At 38.6% G+C, this 19,327-nt stretch overlaps 2 protein-coding genes across 2 annotated transcripts in view; one reads left to right on the top strand and one right to left on the bottom strand.

The window, feature by feature from the left end:
* TTC37 (tetratricopeptide repeat domain 37) overlaps nt 1–19,327 on the top strand; it is a 176,324-nt gene that overhangs the window by 41,997 nt on the left and 115,000 nt on the right. The gene's annotated exons all lie outside the window — the stretch shown is intronic.
* The window catches only part of ARSK (arylsulfatase family member K), a 54,838-nt gene that overhangs the window by 27,338 nt on the left and 8,173 nt on the right, over nt 1–19,327 (bottom strand). Inside the window, exons 2-3 of the mRNA XM_027545585.1 lie at nt 19,193–19,322; nt 15,682–15,841 (exon numbers count right to left, since the gene is read on the bottom strand). Of these exons, the coding sequence (XP_027401386.1) occupies nt 15,682–15,841; nt 19,193–19,322 (290 nt within the window). The remainder of the gene's footprint in view (nt 1–15,681; nt 15,842–19,192; nt 19,323–19,327) is intronic.

A 19,327-nucleotide genomic window follows, 5' to 3' on the forward strand; every position in this document is an offset into this window, starting at 1 on the left:
CTCCAGGGAGGGAGGAGATTGGAGAGGGAATCGAAATTGATTTCAATCACCAGTGGTCAGTGATCTCATCAATCACGTCTCCCTATAAGGGCTTGCCAGGTGGCGCTGGGGTAAAGAGCCTGCTTGGCAATGCAGGAGATGTAAGAGACACTAGTTTAGTCCCTGGGCTGGGAAGATCCCCTGGGAGGAGGGTATGGCAACCTCCATTTTGGTTAGAGAATCCCATGGACAGAGGAGCCTGGCAGGCCACAGTCCATAGCATCGCAAAGAGTTGGACATGACCGAAGTGACTTAGCATGCACACACACCTCCCTATAAAATCCAAAAAATGAGAGGGTGGAGGGAGGGGTGGAAGAGGGGTGGGCTTAGAAGAAGGCATGAAAGCATCATGCCCTTTCCCCAGGCATCTTTTACATTTGGCTGTTTCTGAATTATATCCTTTTATAATAAACTGGGCTTCCCTGGTGGCTCAGACGGTAAAGCATCTGCCTGCAATGCAGGAGACCTGGGTTCGATCTCTGGGTTGGAAAGATCCCCTGGAGAACAAAATGGCAACCCACTCCAGTACTCTTGCCCAGAAAATTCCATGATGGAGGAGCCTGGTAGGCTACGGTCCATGAAATTGCAAAGAGTCAGACATGACTGAACAACTTCACTGGTTCACTGGTTCATAATAAACTGGTAATCTAGTAAGTAAAATGTTTCTCTGAGTTCTGTGAGCCACTGTAGCAAATTGACCCAAGGAAGAGGTCATGGGACCCTCTGATTTTACAGTTGGTCAAGTCACAAGCATAGGTGGCAGACCTGGACACGTGATTTGCATTTGAAGTGAGGTAGTGGGGGCCGTCTCATATACTGAACCCTCACCTTGCGGAACTGAGCTAAATTTTAGGACACTCTGGAGTTGGGGGCAGAGCCCTGAATGGTGATCAGAGCTTTTACTAGGCTCTGGATTGACACAGGTGTAGACTGTTGCTCTGGTTGGGCTAACCAGCCTCCTCAGTCATGAGTGAGCCTAGAACGTCTCAAGGAAAGATCGTGCTTGAAAGATGGCTATATTGAACTCAGATTGCCATCTTTTGCCACAGCAATGAGTAAGTGTGATTTCATTTAATCCTTCTGGCAAAGTTATGCCCCTTTCCTTTTTTTTCCCTTTTAATAGTTCTTTGTTTCTAAGGTTCTTTTTTGGCCCAGGTTGGTCCCCTTGAGGATAAAAAGGCTTAAATCAACTTAATTTTCGCCCAGTCTTACTATTACAACTAATTTCAAACTTAGCTCCATTTTTGCCATTTTTTCTAAATAACATGTGATTTACCCTCCTATCTTAGTGGCATCTTCTTTTGTCTGTTTCTGAATGTGTGGGCTTTCGGCATGATTCCTGTAACTGCTGGAAGTGGAGTATAACAATGCTTTCATCATTACTAGGGCAGCAGAGACAGGATTATGGTTGAAGGTAAAGGTTCCTCTCTCCTAATTTTCCCTTTTGCCTCTTTCTGGCTATGCCAAGACTCCTGAATAACCTAGCTGATCAAGAGGGTAATACTTTGATTGATTAGTTGACCCATGTTCAAGCATTGTGCCTAAGTATAAAGTAACAACTTTTTTTATAACTTAAAAAACATTTAGCACTTTTTATATATTCAATACATATTAATGCATGTGTACATGCTAAGTCACTTCAGTTGCGTCCAACTCTTTGCGACCCTATGGACTGTAACCCACTAGTCTCCTCTATCCATGGGATTTCCTAGGCAAGAATACTGGAGTGGGTTGCCATTTCCTTCTCCAGGGGAATCTTCTCGGCCCAGGGATCGAACCTGTTGCCTCCTGCAGGCGGATTCTTCACCCCTGAGCCACCAGGGAAGCCCAGTACATATTAACAGTTATAATCAGTGTTGATTCACTGTTCACTCTCACTGCTCCCTGGGCCAGCCTGGGCCCTTGTTACGCGGATGCAGTATAAGCAGTACGTGCTCCAGGAGCTGCACCTCTCAGTTCAGAGTCCCTTTCCCCAGCCCAAAGTTCCCTTGGCAAGTAATACTAATGAGGAAAATAGGGAAAGACAATGTGAATATACAACCGCATCCATTGACGGCAATGACTGTGACAGAACTGCCAGCAGCACCTGAGAGCTCAGTAGGGAAAGAATCCACCTGCAATGCAGGAGACCCCGGGTTGATTCCTGGGTTGGGAAGATCCACTGGAGAAGGGATAGGCTACCCACTCCAGTATTCTTGGGTTTCCCTGGTGGCTCGGCTGGTGAATAATCCACCTGCAATGCGGGAGACCTGGGTTCGATCCCTGGGTTGGGAAGATCCCCTGGAGAAAGGAAAGGCTACCACTCCAGTATTCTGGCCTGGAGAATTCCATGGACTGTAGAGTCTATAAGGTTGCAAAGAGTCAGACCCGACTTTCACTTTTTCACTGTGACAGAAAGATAACTCTTAAAGTTATAATTTTCTCTACTAAACAACCAATGTTTTCATTCCTCTTTAACCAGGTCAAACTGTTGCACCAGGAAACATTATCTTTTGACCATGTGCTTAGACCTGCTTTGTCTTACTGCTCAGCATTGCCTCCCCTGACCTCCTACTCTCCGTGACTTGCTATAACCTCCTCGAAATAGAAAACTTTCTCATTAGTTGCTCACTGGGGGTATTTGGGACAAATTTCTTTTCATTGCATTTCTGTGTACTTGGTCTGGAATATTAAGAGTGTGCTTTCAATCAGGACAATAATAATAATAATAAAAAGGCTTGTATTTATGGTGAGGAATGAAAACTACCTGTGGTTTAGATCAGCAGTCCCTAAACTTTTTTTGGCACCAGGGACTGATTTCACAGAAGACAGTTTTTATACAGACCAGGGGTGGGGGCGGGGGGATGGTTTCAGGATGATTCAAGCACGTTACAGTTTGCACTTTATTTCTGATCTCATGCTGCCGCTGATCTGACAGGAGGTACTGGGGGAGCTTGGGGATCCCTGGTTTAGAGACTTTGATTCATTGACTCCTCTCATTATAAATTTACACTCTTACTTTGGCCACCTGATGAGCTGACTCATTTGCAAAGACCCTGATGCTGGGAAAGATTGAGGGCAGGAGGAGAAGGGGACGACAGAGGATGAGATATTTGGATGGCATCACTGACTCGATGGACATGGGTTTGGGTGGACTCCGGGAGTTGGTGATGGACAGGGAGGCCTGGCGTGCTGCGGGTCATGGGGTCGCAAAGAGTTGGACACGACTGAGTGACTGAACTGAACTGAACTTGAAAATAGGCACGAACATACAATGTACAGTTTCCTACATGCCAGCATTTCTTAGAGTGTGGCCCAGCCATCTCTGGGAGGTCCCAGAGAAGCTTTCAGGAGGTCCACGAGGTCAAAACTATTGTCATAATGGTAGTAAGACTTTTTTTTGGTTGCTTTTTTTCACTCTCCCGGGTGTACAGTAGTAGAGACAACTGTAATGAAGCCTCATGTGGGAGCGTGGATGTGGAATACACCTATCTCAAAGGAAACTGTTCTCTATAAACTTAGGCTTCAATGCGTCATTTTGCACATATATACCAAGCGCCTCTCCTAAGTGGTCCAAAGTTTATTTTACCTCTTTGAGGAAATGCAAGTGAGGCTTCTTAAAGAGATACAAAAGTAACCACGTGTTTCTGATAAAGGCATTCACAATTGACTATACCTTGGCTTACCTCCCTCTGAGGTCCAGTTCCTTACATCTTTGCTATTTCAAGCAGCATCAGCATCACCTTGTTAAATAAGCAGAATTTCAAGCCCCGTCCCAGACCCATTGAACTGGAAAGGGCATTTAATGAGATGCCCAGCGGATCTGCATGTATGTCACATTTTGAGATGCACTGCTCCACATAAGAGTGTACTAATTTTTATGCTTAAGAGCCTCAATTTTTAGATGAGATAATTAAAATAGTTTCCATAGTAGCCCATGAATAAGAACTGGATCTATTCCAAAAAACAAGGTGATGGCTAAACGCACTGTCCAATGATCAGCAATTTTATTAATTCTTTTTTAACAGCAAAATCTCCTAATATGGATGGAAAATAAAACTAACATATTAGCAATTATTGCATAACTCTGTATCTATGCCATTGTTGTGTGGGTTTTCTGTGCCAATGTGCCAAATTCTGCCACTGCAGTATTGGATACAGTCAGCCCACAGGTAGCACTGGGTGAATTTACATAGCAACAATAACCTTTGAAAAAATATCACACATTAAAATTGATGAGAAAATACCAGTTTTCTTTCAAAATGAATTAGGAGGCTAGGCATAAATCTTCAGCTTCCTAAGATTACTAAATAATTAAAGTGTCTCAAACTTTAAGAATTATATGGAAATGGATCTCTTTCTCTCACACAAAGAATCATTGTTCTTGACAGGACATTAACAGCTAATGTGTCTTGAGTAAGTCTCTTGCATGGAAAAATTACAATTCTGAATCATGTCCTTGCAAATTTCACTATCAATCTAATAAATTCAATGAGAGAAAATGCAATTCATATTCATTCCCATTAAATGTTCTTCTCTCAAAGTTGAGAAACACACCATTTTTTTTAAAGGGACTCACAAGGCTGTCATCTATCTTTGCATATATTCATGATCATTCACAAAACAGTCTGTTTTAGTTGAATGAATAATGATAGTTATTAATTCTGTGTTATTTTATTATATATTTATTGTAAATACATTTATGCAATTATACATTATTATACAATTGTATAATAGTAAATAAATTTGAAACAAAAGGTTTGTTTCTCTTGATGTTGGGGGGTACTCAGGGGTTTCATGGACTTGAGGTTGTGAACTTTTTTGTAACCATTTTCTAGTCTGTTAGTGAATTCATCACTGTGGAAGCATCAATTTTTAGAACTTTGAATACCTAGGTGACAGTGACTGTAGCCCTTAACAGAATATTTGCTGCAGTTTGGTTTCAAATAAAGACAGGCTTTTCGATTTAATTCAAGAAATAGTTACTGAATGTCTACCACGTGCAAGGCATTGTGCTAGGCTGGAACTTGAGGTAACTCCCTTAGCAGTCAAAATAATACTACCACCTCACTCTCCTCAAGCATAAACTCCTTCTACTACTATACTTCACAAAATTAAAAGACGATTTGCTACCTTGCAGAAAAAGCAACTGGGATAAAATAGTTTGGTTTTGATTATACCTCTAATGGTTTAGATCACATTGACTACTTACATCAGATAAGGAGGAGATTTTCATTACACTTTTAGAGTAATTTAACATCTCAACTTAAGTGACTAACATTTAAAATTTTTTGTAAGCTGTTGCCTTTCAGTATTATACAGAAAATACAACCTGGACAAAATGTCATCATATACGAAAGATAAAGTGGGTGGATTATCCCCCAGTAAATCTTTCATTAATAATTAACTAAGTAGTCTCTGCACTGAACATGTTACCATGTCCACAACCCTTACTGAAGAGGTGACCCAGATGACTACACTGTGTAGGATTTAAGGTTTCTCCTATCTTGTCAACTGGCCAGGGGTGGGCACCTGACCTGAGGACCAGACCCTTGGGTCCTTAATCTGGTCAGTGATTATGATGGAGTCTGGGATGAAACATGTGTTGAGCCCATCATCCTTGTTTATAGAATTTGAATTCGGAAAGAAAAACAGGTAACTGGTGATTCTCTAGAATGCAGCTATGAGGTTGAGAAAGTCAGTAAAAGGAGATGGATCTTGAGTCAAAAAGCATCGTGCAAGTCAGAGTTCTAGCTGGAAGTAATGTAGCTGAGAAAAGACCCAGAGCTGAGGAGACAAACAAGTCATAAGTTAACAACAGAGAACCAGGATAAAGTTCTCCTGACTCCTGCTTATTGAGGTCCTTAAAGCTGTATTAGAATCAGAATTATTCCCAGTTCCATCTTTTGAAGCTTCCCTGGTAGCTCAGATAGTAAAGAGTCCGCCTGCAATGCAGAACGCCTGGGTTCGATCCCTGGGTCAGGAAGATTCCCTGGAAAAGGAAATGGCAACCCACTCCAGTATTCTTTCCTGGAGAATTCCATGGACAGAGGAGCCTGGTGGGCTACAGTCCATGGGTTCCCAAAGAGTCGGACATGACTGAGTGACTAACACATTCATTTATTCCATCTCTTGAGATCAGTGTTAACAACAGTCCCTGTTCTTAGGCTGATAGTCCAAATTCCTTTTCACTGCATAATTAATCTTTTGATCCATTTGCAAATCTTCAATCTATGTTTCTGAATATATGATTTACCAAGCCTATGAAGATACACAGTGACTTTTTTGGAAATATTTTATCTTAAACCTAACGCAGGGCCTAGAAGGTAGGAAGAGCTTAATCATGATTGATATCATTATCCTCTAGGTCACTCTGATCAAATAAATTCATTTAAACTGGGTAACTTTCATGGTAATGGGGGTATGAATGACATCACTGTGGGAATTATTTAAAATCTCCTGGGTAACTAAAACTTGGCAGATTAGCTCAGTGAGTTGCTGGACATGGTATACTAAGACAGCCAAGTTGTTGCTGTGATGTTTTCCAGACCACCTGCCCTTGTGTGGACAGAATTTCCTATTATGTGGGTTCTAATGAAAGGGAAAATGCCCTTGTCCATTACAGAAGCTGAAGTGTGGGTGATAAGCCCTCTGGCTATGACCCCAGGCACCTGGGGAGTAGGCTAGTGACCTGGGTTGCCCATTTGACACCCAGGTCCTGGGATTCTGAATCTTGAGAGTGACAAAGACATAGGATCAGCTAGAGATGCGTGACAGCAGCAGTGCCATAGCTGCAGTGATCTGACTGGCCTGTTTCTGGGCGTGACTTTGGGGTGCTCTCAGACCTGGAGCCTTTTCTGATTCCGGTTTTCTGAGTCTAGGTCTCCAGCTTGGTTGATTCTAAGGATCGAGTTGAGTGACCTAAGGATTTTTTGTTTTTGTTTTTTTTTTTATTTCTTGCTCAAGACTCAGTAGAGGGTAACCTAAGATTTTAGTGGGCAGTTTCTAACATGAATACTACCTTAGAAATCTTGTCATTTGGGTTAAGTGTCAGCACAAAACTCATTCAAAAAAGTAGTTTTTTTTTTTCTTTAAATTACTTTGTTTATTTGGGTCTTCCAGGTCTTAGCTCTGGCATGTAAGATCTGGTTCCCTGACCAGGGATGGAACCTGGGCCCCTTGCATTAGGAGTGCAGAGTGCTAGCCACTGGACCACCAGGGAAGTCTCAAAAGTTCATAGTTTTATACTTTAAAGTGGATCAGTATTTTTATCTTTGCATCTACCTATATATATATATATGTATATATATACACACACACACACCCAAAACTGCTTAAAAAATCAATTTATAGAAACAACAGTCAAGCTCAATATAGAAATAGGCGCTAAACTTCGGAGGATCCAGCAACTTTGTGTAGATATTCTGAGACAGTTTTGCTGTCGTAATCCTCCACTTCTTTTGAGGCTTGATACCCATAAATAACTTTACAAAACTATTACAAAATAGGATTGACATTTTCTCTAGTGCAAAAGGTACTTTTAAGAGTCTGTAAGAAATGTCAGGGGAAGGACTGGACATACTGTCCTCTTAAAGGCATACTTTCAGAGCTTGAAAAGACTAGATTCTAATTGGAGCTTTTGTATGCAAAAAAAAAAGAAAAGAAAAAGTACTGCATATAACAATGAGAATTCTGAGAATTCTTATAGAAAAAAGCTACAAGTGATCTCAGACTGAAACACATTACAGGAATTGCTGCTTGAAGGCGTTTTTTTTTTTTTTTGCAAGTAAAGAAATTTTAATTTTTAGTAATTCAAACATGGATATTTCATATGCTAAATATTCAGTTTCTCAATATTCAGCTTTCTCACTTTGGCATTTATTAACCACAACTCTTTATTACTTTGTGAATTTTACAAAGATGGTAAATAATATCTGTTGTGATTCTCTCGAAATTCAAATATCTCCAAGGTTTGATTACAAAAATTTGTCCTTGAAACAGTTACTTTTTGGTTTATTTTCAGTCCAGTTCTATAAGTCTAAGTGCATCCTCTAATTCTTCCAACTTTCCAAGCCAGATCTATCTATAAGGTCATGGTAGGATATTTCTCAATCAGATTTGAGAGAATTTATTAAATTCCCATAATCTTCTCCCAGATCTCTTTCTGCAATAATTTTTTGTAAAAGTTCATTAGGAAATTTAGAAAAAAAAACTGATTAACAAAAAGCAAATAAAAATCACTAATTCTACTACAGATGGACAACCACTGTAATATTTTGGCATGTACCTTCCCAGTTTTATCTAGTGTGTGTATGTACAATATATATTTCAAAAAAGGACATGCAACATACTGTTTCATAATTTTTAAATTAAATTATATGTTTTTGGAATACCTTTGTGTCAAATGCCATTCTCTATCAGTTTTTAATTGCTTTCTAATATTTTACTGTGTATATATCTACCTCAGTTTATTTAATGAATTCCCTGCTCAATTTTTTAAACATGTGTTAAGTATTTGACACTTAAGATTTGGGTACTTTTAATGAAATAATGAAAATAATAAGTAATTTTTGAAAATAAATACATTTCTTCAAAATGTTTTATAAAAGCATATGACAGAAATAAATATCCTTTGCCACTGATTATAAAATTAGTTCTATGGAGGTCATGTAGGGCCAGTCATTTTTAGAAAGCTGAATTTTCCTGCAGCTTAGTTTCTTTAAAAAACACACAAACTCCCTCACATAGTTAATAATTTGGGTTACCACTGTGCTTTGCTCCCTAACTACTTTAATAACTAAGGATTGTCATGATGAAAACAAGCTATTATTCTGGTTTATAATATTTGCCCTTAGACTAAATTAGATCTCAATTTTTTTTTAGTTCTTTTGTCTGCCATTAATGAGTTTTGTTCTTCCTGTGTTGACAGATACCAACTTTTAATTCCTCATCTGCTTAAGCAATATTCTTGCACATAATTTTTTTAAAGCACATTCTTGTCTTGCTTGAGTCTAAAGAATACAGTAGATACTGTGGTTGTTGCTTTATTTTTAATATTAAGACTGCTGCTTTACCTATGTACTTCCAGACATTTTAATATTCTTCTTTAGAAACTGTAGGATGAGTTAAATTTTTAATATATTCCTTAGAGAGTAAGTATCTTGCTTTTTCTATTTTTTTTTTATACCTTACTTTTGAAATTCTGCATTCTGGCATCATGTTAGAAGAAGAGCCAGATGCTTCCTGGCTAACTGGAATAGGATGTAGTCAGTGAAAGAGCCAAGTGGCAGGATGGAAAGACTGCTTAGAAAACAAGTGAAACGTGAAAGGAGACAAGTTGGATCAATCAAGTAATTACACGAACGCCAAAATCTGATCTAAAATCACCACGGGACTTGATTGGAGGGCAAGAAATATGTTCAAGGATGAAAAGAATAGAACAGAACTACTCCAAGGTTAATTTTTTTTTTTTTTACAGAACAAAAATTGTATGGAGATTCTCATATTCAGCTTCTCTGCTGAAACAGGCAGGCTGTTTTCTGCCAGTGCCTCAGCTTGTTCAAGTCCTTCTCACATATTAAAGTTTTACCTTTCATGGCTTCCTTACAGGAATTCGGGCTTATCCAGTGTCTTCCAAAGGGTTTTCAGTTTCCTACTTGGTTGCATTTGTTCAGAAGTCTTCTTCCTGTCCTCCACCTAAGCCTATTGATGTTCTACTTTTGCAAGTTTATCAAATCTAAAAGGCTAGTAATATGAAATGTACTCTTTTGAAAAATATATACTATTAAGAGAAAACACTCCCAAGAAGACTATAACAGAATTTTGTAGTCATCAATTGTAAGATGCATTGCAACTTCAGATATGTTAAATTGTGGGGAAAAAAATGTGCACCGTAGAATAGACAAAATGTAGTACTTTACAGCTTTTTCTCCCACCCCTTGAAAAAAAATCTGGATGTGTTTGCTTCTTCCTTTAAACATAACTCACCATATTTTGTCCTATACTGTAATTTTTTTAGACTTTTAAAAAAAAAATCTCATGTTTTAAACCGTAAGTCACTTTAGCCAGGTCATATCTGGCTAATGCTAATGTTAAATTAAAAAGTGAAATCTCCACCTTATTAGATATCTTCAGGTTCTTCGAAAAGTAGATTGGAATAAATTCCACGAATGGTCAGCACTGGCAAAAGGGCCCCTCCTTTTACACTTCACTGAGAGCAGTTATACACAGGACCTTAAACTTGAGTAATTAAATGGGAAAAAATCTAAGAATCGTAATGAAATTGTAGACTTAGAACTATCACTGGTATTCCAAGAAACTGACATAGGAGTTATGGTAGACAGCATTCTGAAGATAGCCCCAGTAGCTGCTTCAGCCAGAATTTGCTAGATATCAGAAGCGAGGGTTCTGGAGCAATAAAATAAAATAATAGCAGGCTTTTTCACTATCAGCAGTCATTCTGGCAATGTACTCAGAATAATGCAAGCTGTTTTAGATACTGAATTTCATTAAAAACAACAAGGTATGTAGTTGTGGGGTTCTAAAAATGCTTCAAAAATGACCAGAGAAATGGATATCTTTTTCCATTATAAGGAAAAGAATAAAATACACTCCTCTTTAGTATGGATAAATCTGATCTAAGGCAGGTAGGAGCCTGTTGTTATTGTTCAGTTCCTAAGTTGTGTCCGACTCTGCGACCCCATGGACTGTAGCCTACCAGGCTCCTCTGTCCATGGGATTTTTCAGGCAAGAATATAGGAGTGGGTTGCCATTTCCTTCTCCAGGAGATCTTCCTGACCTGGGATCAAATGCAGGTCTCCTACATTGGCAGGGAGATTCTTTACCACTGAGCCACCTGGGAAGCCCCACGTACGATCTTAGATTATACAGTTAAAATAAAAGTAGAAATGGATGAGATAAACACAGACTTATTTATTGGGCTGCAGAATTGAAAGGGACCCTATGGTTGCTGTTCGAGTTCTGCTGCTTCCCTCTTGGCCACTTAGGTTCTAGTTAGAAAGCCTGTGCTTCTGGTCTGGAGGCCAAGGGAACAAGAAGATGTGAGAGCAGTCCATGGTTTGCCGCCTTTTGCCGGTTGTCAAGCTCAAGCTAAAAAGTTTGCCATAGCAATTCTCTCACTTAGGAAGTAGGCTTCTAATTTTTAATTTGTCTCATGGGATTAAGTATGGCCTATTGTGACAGGTTTCAGAAACACATTAAGACATATGAATTGAGAACATTTATGCAGTAAGATGAGAACAACAGGAATAAGACAAAGTGCCAGGGCATCTGATTTTAGGTTTTAAACTTTTAGCTAGGAAAGATAGGACAGTGTTTTGCTTATATTTGCTCCTGATTTGCTTAAATTTGCCACTAGAGTGTAAGTTCCATGAGGTTAGAGATTTTTGTGTTTTGATCACTACAGTATTCCCATCACTTAAAAATAGCATCTGGGACTCTGTAGGTGGGTTAATAAATATTTTCTGAACGGGTGTTCCATACATGATTTTACCCTTGTAACTTTAGTAAGGATCATCTTAGTCTTAGTATTTTAAGGAATGTTACTTAATGTTTACCGTCTTTAATGTACTGATCTTAGAAATCTAGTTTTTAAAATATCTATAAAAATCAATTACTCAAGACCTTCTAATTCTATACACTTCCAAATTAACATTTTCTTTGATTTTGTTGATTCTAAAAAAAACTGAAATACTACTGTTAAGTGGATCTTAACCCTTAGAATATGGGACAATAAATAAAATTCAAAATGCAAGTTGGTGACTGCAATCATGAACTTAAAAGATGCTTGCTTCTTGGAAAAAAAGTTATGCTCAACCTAGACAGCATATTAAAAAGCAGAGACATTGCTTTACTGAGGTCCATCTAGTCAAAGCTATGATTTTTCCAGTAGTCATACATGGATTTGAGAGTTGGACTATAAAGAAAGCTGAATGCTGAAGAATTGATGCTTTTGAACTGTGGTGTTGAAGACTCTTGAGAGTCCCTTGAACTCAAGGAGATCCAACCAGTCCATCCTAAAGGAAATCAGTCCTGAATATTCATCAGAAGGACTGATGCTGAAGCAGAAGCTCCAATACTTTGGTCACTTGATACAAAGAACGGACTCGTTGGAAAAGACCCTGATGCTAGGAAAGATTGAAGGCGGGAGGAGAAGGGGATGACAGAGAATGAGACAGTTGGATGGCATCACTGACTTGACAGACATGAGCCTGAGCAAGCTCTGGGAGCTGGTGATGGACAGGGAGGCCCGGCACGCTGCAGTCCAAGGGCGGGCAAAGAGTTGGACATGACTGAGCGACTAAACTGAACTGAAAATGCCAGTGATGCCTTGCAGTGTGACATTCCTAAGGCCATGATGATGAGTATAAAGTATTTAGCTTGAGATCATGGTTCCTCGCCCTTTGCACTACTGACGTTTTCAGCTTGTTCGTTTTTTGTTTGGAGAAGTGGGTGCTGTCCAGTGCATTGTGGGTTGTTTGGCAGCAGCCTTGGCCTCTACCATCTAGATGGCAGCAGCATTCCCCCTGTGCTGTCAACCAAAAGTGTCTGCAGACACTGTCAAAAGTCTTGTGGGGGTGTCAAAAATTGCCCTTGATTGAGACCACTGTTTGAGACTTTGGGGATGTGATGACAAAAGTTTTACCCCATAGAGAAAGTGATCAAAACACCTTAAGAATTAAGTACACATTTCCTTTCAATTGCTAAGAAGATACAGAAAATTTGAACCTAATTAGACTTATTATGAGCACAACACCTATAATGTGAGAGGGCAGATTAATATCAGGATTTTATAAACCATGTAACCGTACTCCAGTGAGGTCATAGAACTTCAGAAAGAAAGAATTTTTAGAGTCATCTAGTATACACTCGATGGCACCCCACTCCAGTACTCTTGCCTGGAAAATCCCATGGACGAAGGAGCCTGGTAGGTTGCAGTCCATGGGGTCGTGAAGAGTCGGACACGACTGAGCGACTTCCCTTTCACTTTTCACTTTCATGCATTGGAGAAGGAAATGGCAACCCACTCCAGTGTTCTTGCCTGGAGAATCCCAGGGATGGGGAAGCCTGGTGGGCTGCTGTCTATGGGGTCACACAGAGTGACTTAGCAGCAGCTTAGCAGCAGTGTACACTCATTCAGTGAAACTGGCATCCTGAGTAGATAAATAACTTGCCCTGGTCTTATAGTTAGTAAGTGTCATCTTAACGAATGGTACCACCAACACGTGTTTAACAGTTGTCTGGAAGAAACAAGCATGTAGCCTTTAAAGTTCCCAGTCTGATGTAGTGTAGTATATACAGGAAGGGACACATAGCTGGATTAGTGTCCCTAAACTGGTACAAGAAGAAAGCATCACATGATGTCGAGAAAAGAAAGAGAATTGGAGCAATAAACTAAAGGGACTTGTAAACCTGGCTGAAAATACAAACAGGTTCAAAAATTGCTTTACCACTTTCAGTGGTAAAGGTAGCACAATGTTATAAAAACTAGTTTTGAGAGTCAGTCTATCAAAAAACACTGAATGCACCTATTTATGATGTTTTATAGTGAGAGACCTTTTTTTTAATTTATTTTTAATTGAAGCATAATTGCTTCACAGTACTGTGTTGCTTTCTACCAAACATCAACATGAGATATGTTTTCCCTCCCTGAAACTCGTCTTTAAACTTGTACAGAAAAATCTGAAAGATACTGTGCTGTAACTCATGCAGACATGCCATTCACAGCAGCCTTAACCTATGTGTCAGTCAAGTGCCATATGTGGGCACATACAGCAGGAATACAGTCTTGACAGTTTATTTAAGTTTCCTAAGGGTCGCAAAGAGTCGGACACGACTGAGACTGAACTGAACTGAACTGAACCTAGATAGCATGTTAAAAAGCAGAGACATTACTTTGCCAACAAAGGTCCGTCTAGTCAAGGCTATGGTTTTTCCAGTGGTCATGTGTGGATGTGAGAGTTGGACTATGAAGAAAGCTGAGCACGGAACAATTGATGCTTTTGAACTGTGGTGTTGGAGAAGACTCTTGAGAGTCCCTTGGACTGCAAGGAGATCCAACCAGTCCATTCTAAAGGAGATCAGTCCTGGGTGTTCTTTAGAAGGACTGATGCTAAAGTTGAAACTCCAGTACTTTGGCCACCTCATGGGAAGAGTTGACTCATTGGAGAGGACTCTGATGCTGGAAGGGATTGGGGGCAGGAGAAGGGGATGACAGAGGATGAGATGGCTGGATGGCATCACCGACTCGATGGACATGAGTTTGAGCAAGTTCCAGGAGTTGGTGATGGACAGGGAGGCCTGGCGTGCTGCGATTCATGGGGTTGCAAAGAGTCGGACATAACTGAGCAACTGAACTGAACTGAACTGAAGCTCTGGTGAGAGGATCAGTAAATGAAAATATGCTATAAGCAATTATTACACTGAAAACCATCTTTGATTTCCCAAATATCAATGTTTAAGTAGCTCTTTTCCTTTTATTGATTTTAACCCTAGGTAAAATAGAATATCATTGTTTATCAAATAATAAGCTATAACTTTTTATTCCATTCATTTATTCATTAACCAAAACATTTAACTGTGTGTCTACAATGTACAGGCACTATGATGGCAGTGGGAATAAAGTAGTACAAAGGAGAAACAGGATCTGTGCACGCCAAGAAAGATTATCCCACTGAGGAATAACACTTAGATCAAAGTTTAACCATCTCACACAGAGTGCGACAGTGATACGGAGTACGTGGCGTTCAATCTTAGATTCTTTTTCATTATTGGACTGACTGAGGAAACAACAAAAACAAAAAAAAATTTCAAATATGATAATATGAATGGGTGTATCTGACTTTGGATTAACCTTACTTTCTAAAAAGTAGAAGGATTTTAAAGAGAAACTGGTAAAACTCCATGAAATGAGCACATAGTATTTCATTTAGAATTCACCACAAAGAAATTTAAATAACATTATTTAATATTTAAATTTTATTTAAAAAATTACTTAAATTTAAGGAAGTTAGCTTAAATAATAGCCCTAAGATTATACTGCTGGTTAGTAGTAAACCAAGAAACTAGGATTCAAAAGTAGGCAATCTGATTCTAGATTTCTACTCTTACCGCCTATGCTTGGTTGCCTAATTTTGAGGACTGAGTAAAATGAAAGAAAAAAATTACAATAGAAAACTAAAGTTGGAGAGAACTGACCAAAGCAAGTAACAAGAAGATTATAGTCTATGAAACAAATTTTAAAGTAAATAAAGCAGCCATTGTATATATAAATCAAAATAACTCATGGACTACACAATTTTATAGACCTTTAATGTTTAAAGAAAACAAAATTACTAGCATATAAGTAATTTCAATATTTTAAGAAGGTTAAAGAAAGCTAAAGATTTAGCCAAATTAACACAATCTAGAGGTTAAGAGATTTACTTTCAGCTTTGCAGAGAAATAACAGAAGTCAAAAAGGGTACATGTATGTATTACAGTAGTGGGATGTCTATGAAAATCATTTTTTAAAACTTTTAATTTTAGATTAACTTTTAGCTGATCAGCAATGTAAAGATAGTTTAAGGTGGACGGCAAAGGCGATCAGTCATATGTATACATATTCATTCTCTGCCAGAGAATCACTTTTATTTTATTTTTTACCTGATGGAGTGATGTCCTGAAGTATAGTCCAGTTTTCCAAATTTTTGTGTTCTGTAGCCATGCTTCTCCATGACATCCATCCATGTTGTATAATTTGGATCTAAGCCCTTAAAGTTATTCCAAGATTCTGTTAAGTGAGTGAAGAGCCCACTCCACATTGCTGGTGGAAAAAAAAAATGGGATCAGTGTAAACAAAGCTTAACAATTTATTTTGATGACTGAGACAATTATACCAAGAGAGAAAAGAGATGACTAGTTCAGAGCTCAGGCTCTGCAATAAGATATACCTGCATTAGGTGTTTTACCTAACATTTTTGATTGCTACCTCGTTTTATTCAGGGGAAAACTGAAATGAGTTCCTATTTCCGCTTTACAGGTGAATCTCTAAGGCTTACAGGTCAGGTTGTTTAAGGTAAATAGATGCAATTAAATATAAAGCCTATCTTACTTGAGTTTCTTTCAATCATAAAAATAATCACTATGTATTTATTGGTCAACTTTCCACGTTGGTCAAATGAAGTACAGATCTCATTTTCCCAAAATTCCCAAGGATTTTCCTTGTTTCTTGTCTTGTTACCGGCTTGCCACAAAAAAGTTAAGTGTACTTTTTAGTTATGTCTTCTCTCTTATTTTCTACAGCTATGATTGTTTAGTCAATAAATCTTTTCCCAAATATTAACAGGACTAAACGGAGAAATAGACACAAATACTAGGGGACTTCAATACCCCCACTTTCAACAGCAAATAGATCTTTCAGACAGAAAATCAAAAAGGAAACACTAGACTACCTGTTAGAACAGATGGACTTAACATTTTCAGAACATTCCATCCAAACACACAGAAAGTACATTCTTTTCAAGTGCAAATGAAATATTCGCCAGGAATATCATGTTAGGTCATACAACAAGACTGAGTAATTAAATTTACTAAGACTTAAATTCTTAAGAATTTAAGAAATTTAAAAATCAATCAAGCATCTTTTCTGACCACAATGATATGAAACTAGAACCAATTACAAGAAGAAAAATGGAAAACTCACAAATATGTGGAGATTAAGCAACATGCTCCTAAACAACCAATGGGTCAAAGAAGAAAAGAGAAAAAACAATTTCGAGACAAATGAAAATGAAAATACAGCACAGCAACACAAATGGCATGCAGCAAAAAGCATTTCTAAGAGGGAAGGTCATAGCTATAAATACCTTTCTGTGGTATCAGTAGTAATGTTTCCTCTTTAATTTCTTAGTCCTTTCTTTTTTTTGGAAAGTATAGCTAAGGATTTGTCCATTAAAAAAAAAAAACCTTAGTTTTATTATCTTTTCTGTTGAGCTTTTAGTCTCTACTTCATTTATTTCCACTTTGATCTTTGTTTGTTTTCTTTCTTCTACTAACTTTGGGCTTAGTTTGTACTTTTTAAAAAATCACTTGCTCTGCAGCTATGTTCCAGTCATTGACCTTGGTCCTGGGGACACAATGTTAGTAAGGCCCCAGTGTGTGGGGCTTAGCTTTGGTAGTTACCTCATTGTTGCTGCTTTTGTGGGAGGTAGCACTATGGCTATATGTTGCTGTAAGTGCTGTGTGATGCACATAAACCTGATCTGACTGATTCAGCTCATGAAAATGTTCTTATTCTCTCTAGAATATGGTGTATACCTTAAACTAACACAGTGTTTTATGTCAATTGTATCTCAGTAAAGCAGGGAAAAAAAGCCTTTTCCCTTTTCTGTGTACACATGTAGTAGGGTTGAATCCTTTTCTCATCTAACAAAATGCTTTCTTCATGAGAAGTGGAATAGGGTATCACCTGGCATTGAATCCCAACACTGCTAGCCCTTTGATAAGTTATATAACCTTCCAGTACTTTAGTTTTCATCTGCAAAATGTTTATAACAACAATTTCCACTTTGTGACAATGTGGATAATTATATAAATTAAGACCCGCAAAGGCAGTTAGAATATGGCCAGGCACGCAGTAAGAATGCAATATATGTGAGTTTTTATTACGATTATTCCCTTCTCTTTGTTCTAACTGTTCAAAATAGACTTCTTCCAGGAAAAGGATCACCTAACATTTCTGAAATCTTTAGCGTTCCTTGAGCACTTTTAAAATCCATTATCTCACTTGATGCTAGAACAGCCCTGTGAGGGACACAGCGCATACAGCATTCTGCGATTAGGAAACGGAGGGGCGCGCCTGACATAGTCCATTGAGGACCGGAACCCAGTCCTCACCTCACCCCAGGACAGCTCTCATTCCACTTGCTCAAAAAAGAACAAAAAGTGAACAAAAGTGTTTGTAATACACCTGGTCCTTCATCATGGAAACATCGTTTATAATACACTTCAGGTTTCTTTTAATCATCAGTGATTATATAGTTGGTAGTGCTGAAAACGTAGTCACAAAATAAAAACATGTGGCTCAAATCATGCAGAATATGATGTCAGGAACTTAACGGACAAAAGAAAATCATTGGCTGCTATTTGTGAGTTCCAGTGCAAACCATCATAAAGTGGAAGAGAAAGACAACTCTATCAGAGAACAGAATTTATAAAAATGTTGATTTCTTCTTTTTTTCAGTTAGTCATGACTTAACTGCCTATTTCATAAATTACTATAATAAAAGTAAACAGGTAGATTTGGGATAGAAGTTAATTGAGACCGAAGGAAAAAATACCTAATCTGCAATAATACGGAAAATTCCAGGTATACCTGAGAAGTTTTACTACTTTGTAGCTCAGATGCTAAAGAATCTGCCTGCAATACAGGAGACCTGGCTTCGATCCCCAGGTTGGGAAGATCCCCTGGAAAACGGAATGGCAACCTACTCCAGTATTCTTGTCTGGAGAATCCCAAGGACAGAGGAGCCTGGCGGGCTACAGTCCATGCAGTCGCAAAGAGTCAGACACAAGTGAGTGACTAACACTCCTTCAGTTCAGTTCCTTAGTATACTTTACAATCCCCTCCCAACTACTTATCTCTTACTGAAAAATTTAAATGGAACTCCTCTAGGAAATATAAGCATTTCTGAATTTGCCTGGAGAGTTGAGATTCTTAGTCACCAGTCATAAGGAAATGAAACAACAGACTTTAACTAAACACCATTTTAGGTGATAAAATTTCTACTCTTACAAAAGCCCAATACCCAATGTTGTTGTTTAGTCACTAACTCATGCCTCACCCTTTGCAACCCCATGGAGTTGCATGCTCCTCTGTCCATGTGATTTCCCAGGCAAGAATACCGGAGGGGCTGCCTTTTCCTTCACCAGGAAATCTTCCCAAGCCAGGGATCAAACTCATGTTTTCTGCATTAGGAGGCCGATTCTTTACCGCTGAGCCATGAGGGAAACCCCCAATACCCATTACATACCCTGAAACACATCTCACATATATTCAAAAATTTTTATTAGATGCCAAATATGATTTACTATCCTATTTTGGAGTATAATCTTTTAAAGTGTGAAAACATTTTCAGGGTGGGGCTACTTCCAGTAAAATTAAGCATGTTCGTACCTGCACGCGATGGACAGCAGATTGGAGAGTTTGTGTAGGCATTTAGAAAGGAAGTGCCATGTGCCTTCATGAAGTTGATAAAAGGAAGTTTCACTACCTGACTTCCTGGATAAAATGTTAGCCTTCCATCCTGGA

This window comes from Bos indicus x Bos taurus, chromosome 7 (assembly GCF_003369695.1).
Source record: "Bos indicus x Bos taurus breed Angus x Brahman F1 hybrid chromosome 7, Bos_hybrid_MaternalHap_v2.0, whole genome shotgun sequence".
NCBI lineage: Eukaryota > Metazoa > Chordata > Mammalia > Artiodactyla > Bovidae > Bos > Bos indicus x Bos taurus.